General features: G+C 40.6%; 1 protein-coding gene across 1 annotated transcript in view; it reads right to left on the reverse strand.

Moving 5' to 3' along the window:
- Positions 1-1,280, reverse strand: part of LOC107709982 (uncharacterized) — a gene marked incomplete at its 3' end in the record, with an annotated part of 46,851 nt that extends 45,571 nt beyond the window's left edge. Inside the window, exon 1 of the mRNA XM_016514654.1 lies at positions 1,173-1,280. Within this exon, the coding sequence (XP_016370140.1) occupies positions 1,173-1,240 (68 nt within the window). The remainder of the gene's footprint in view (positions 1-1,172) is intronic.
- Positions 1,281-2,785: the final 1,505 nt, after the last annotated feature.

Raw genomic sequence — 2,785 nt, forward strand, 5'->3', positions numbered from 1 at the left:
TTCCTGCGGATGAATGCACTGGCTCCAGCCACCTGTCTCTGGTCTAGCACCAATGTCCTCATCGCTGTGCACCGCGACATTGCATATCATCCTGCAAATCCTCCACGAGACTGCGCAATTCTGACACCAGTTGTAATGTCTTAGTGATGACAAAACAGAGTATCTCGCTTACTAATGCGTCTATTCAGGATTACAATGTCAAAATTTCTTGGAACAAAACAACAGCAGCGTTCTATCTGTACTACTCTTCAACATCTGGAAATTCCCCACATTAACCCCATAAGTGCAGATGCAAAGAAAACACTGAATTACAACTATTTAAAGTTATACTGTGGTGCTACTCTATGCATTTTATGGTTTGTATAAAAATTATTTGTAAATTTACATTACTTAACAGCTTCTAGCCTAAATTGTGTTGGAATAGTCAGTATAGAGCTAATGATTTATCATTATATTAATCACATCAATAGTTGATTAATCATTCTAATAATTGTTAGATTAGTTGATTATCCAAGTAATAGTTAATTGCAGCCCTACCCATTATAAACAGTGCTATTTGGTTTACACAATGGATGTGGTATAGTGTAATGAATCTCTGATGTTAACTTGTTCAAAATAGCCTTGTTGTCTGAAATAGCACATTCGCTTTGACATGTCCTTTACCTACAGCCTCAAGCTGCTGCAGCAACGTGTCCATGTAGACACAAGAAAATGTTAGCAAATGAGAAAAGGTGTAATGCACATATATGCAAGTGATTATAGAACAAAATATCCCACTATGAATATCACTGTATTAATGCACACACTTGCCTACTCATGAATACAAATTTTAAGGCAAATTTTTCTGTTACGGTAGGGTGCTATTAAAAGCACACGACGCGGGAGAAATCCAAATAAAGTCTATAATGAGAAATCCACAGAAATAATCCAAGAGTAAAGGGTAGCACACATCGACATAACAAATAGCATACAAAGAAACCGGGGAGAACACAGGACTTAAGTACTAAATGACAAATGAGATCATTAATAAACAGAGGAGGAACCAAGTTAACTAATCAGGGCAACTCAGGAAAACTAGGTCAAAGGAAGACTAAAGCCTGTGTTATACTTTCCGCATGAGCAATCTGGACGCGTGTGCGGACGAAACAAAAGTCCATAACCGTGACATTTACCTGTCCCTAGGTTGTATTTTGCCATCTTTGAAGTTGAGAGGATGATCAATAGACCAGTTGCTTTTCATGGTCAGGTGGCTGGGTACTGGAGAAACTGATCTTGATCGCTTCCTTGATCTTAAATTAGAACAGCATAGTGCAAAAATAAGTGCGGTTGCATTTATTGCACAACCCACTGTAGAACAAAGATCTTCAGTATTTACTTTCAGTAGCCTACCTACTGAAGGTCTTCAACCCTGATCTTGCTCTGTCCTGCAAAGTTTATTTCCAACTTTTTTTAGCACACCTGCCTGTGATTTTTCCAACAACCCTGAAGACCTTGATTAGCTGGTTCAGGTGTGTTTTATTATAGTTGGTCTCAAAGAGCAGGGTTGAAGAACTAGGCTTTAGTAGGTCATTTTTCTGTTATCTACAGTAATTACACACACCTGAACATTACTATCTTTGCCGCGTGCTTGATATGCAAAAACATATTAATGATACAATACCATATCTGTTTACTTTTTTTTAATTCTTAAGACAAATTAAACAACTTACACCACATACTTATATAGAAAGCACTAGCATTCAAAAATCATTGCAAAATCATCACAACTTGTGCACAGTACACAAAATTCTTGCAATGTAAACACTATTAAGCAATACTGTTTATACACCAGTCAGAAAATCCTTTAATGTAAAAATGGGTTATTGATGATTTAATTGACATTAGATCCAAAGAGTGCAGGAAGACTCCATTTAAAGCGCAAGTCATAACACTATCTGCGTTCCGTCCCAAAACACTTGCCGAGCCGGAGCCACTTAATACACTTTTGCTGTGCCCTGTATGTGCGGTGCGCATTTATACCGAGCGCTGTGGACAGTTCAGGCTCACGGACCAGCTATTTGTATGCTTTGGAGGGCGCACAAAAGGCCTGCCTGTGTCCAAGCAAAGGCTGTCACACTGGATCGTCGACGCAATTGCTTTGGCTTATGGCTCTAAGGGCGTAAAAATGTGCTATAGGGGTTCGGGCCCACTCAACCCGCCGACTCGCATCCTCGTGGGCCTAGGCAAATGGCATATCTATTCAGGACATTTGCATGGCGGCGAGGTTTTATAACCTAGATGTGTCGTCGCTTGACTCACATGTGCTGTCAGTGCGAGCAGCACATGCGCCTACTCAGCCTCCGTTATGATCTGAGCTGCTTGCCTCAGTGGTTTAGACTAGGTCGTATACACCCCTGTATTGACGTACCACTAAATCAATGCTGTCCCTATCAGCTTATCACATTGTTATGATATTGTTCATCGCGTCTTTTAGGACATGATCACCATCATACTCTGCTTATTTGAGCACCAGTATGGCCGTTGCATCATAACACATAATTTCATTGAAATTAAACAAACTTCAACTAATCTATATGTGATGGCGCCGGAGACGCCGCCATTTCACATTCTCTGTTTCACCGGCGTTAACTCCGCCCCTGGTGTGACCTAGACAATGCCACGCCCCCCTTGACTTTTACATGGTTTCGACTAGGTCCTGTAGACCTGAACTGTGTTTAACAAGAGCGCCAACATCATTACGGTTCCGTATGTGAAACTTGACATACTTAGTCGAGCCAGGCTCCAT

This window comes from Sinocyclocheilus rhinocerous, unplaced genomic scaffold (assembly GCF_001515625.1).
Source record: "Sinocyclocheilus rhinocerous isolate Xijiao unplaced genomic scaffold, SAMN03320098_v1.1 scaffold687, whole genome shotgun sequence".
Taxonomy (NCBI): Eukaryota; Metazoa; Chordata; class Actinopteri; order Cypriniformes; family Cyprinidae; genus Sinocyclocheilus; species Sinocyclocheilus rhinocerous.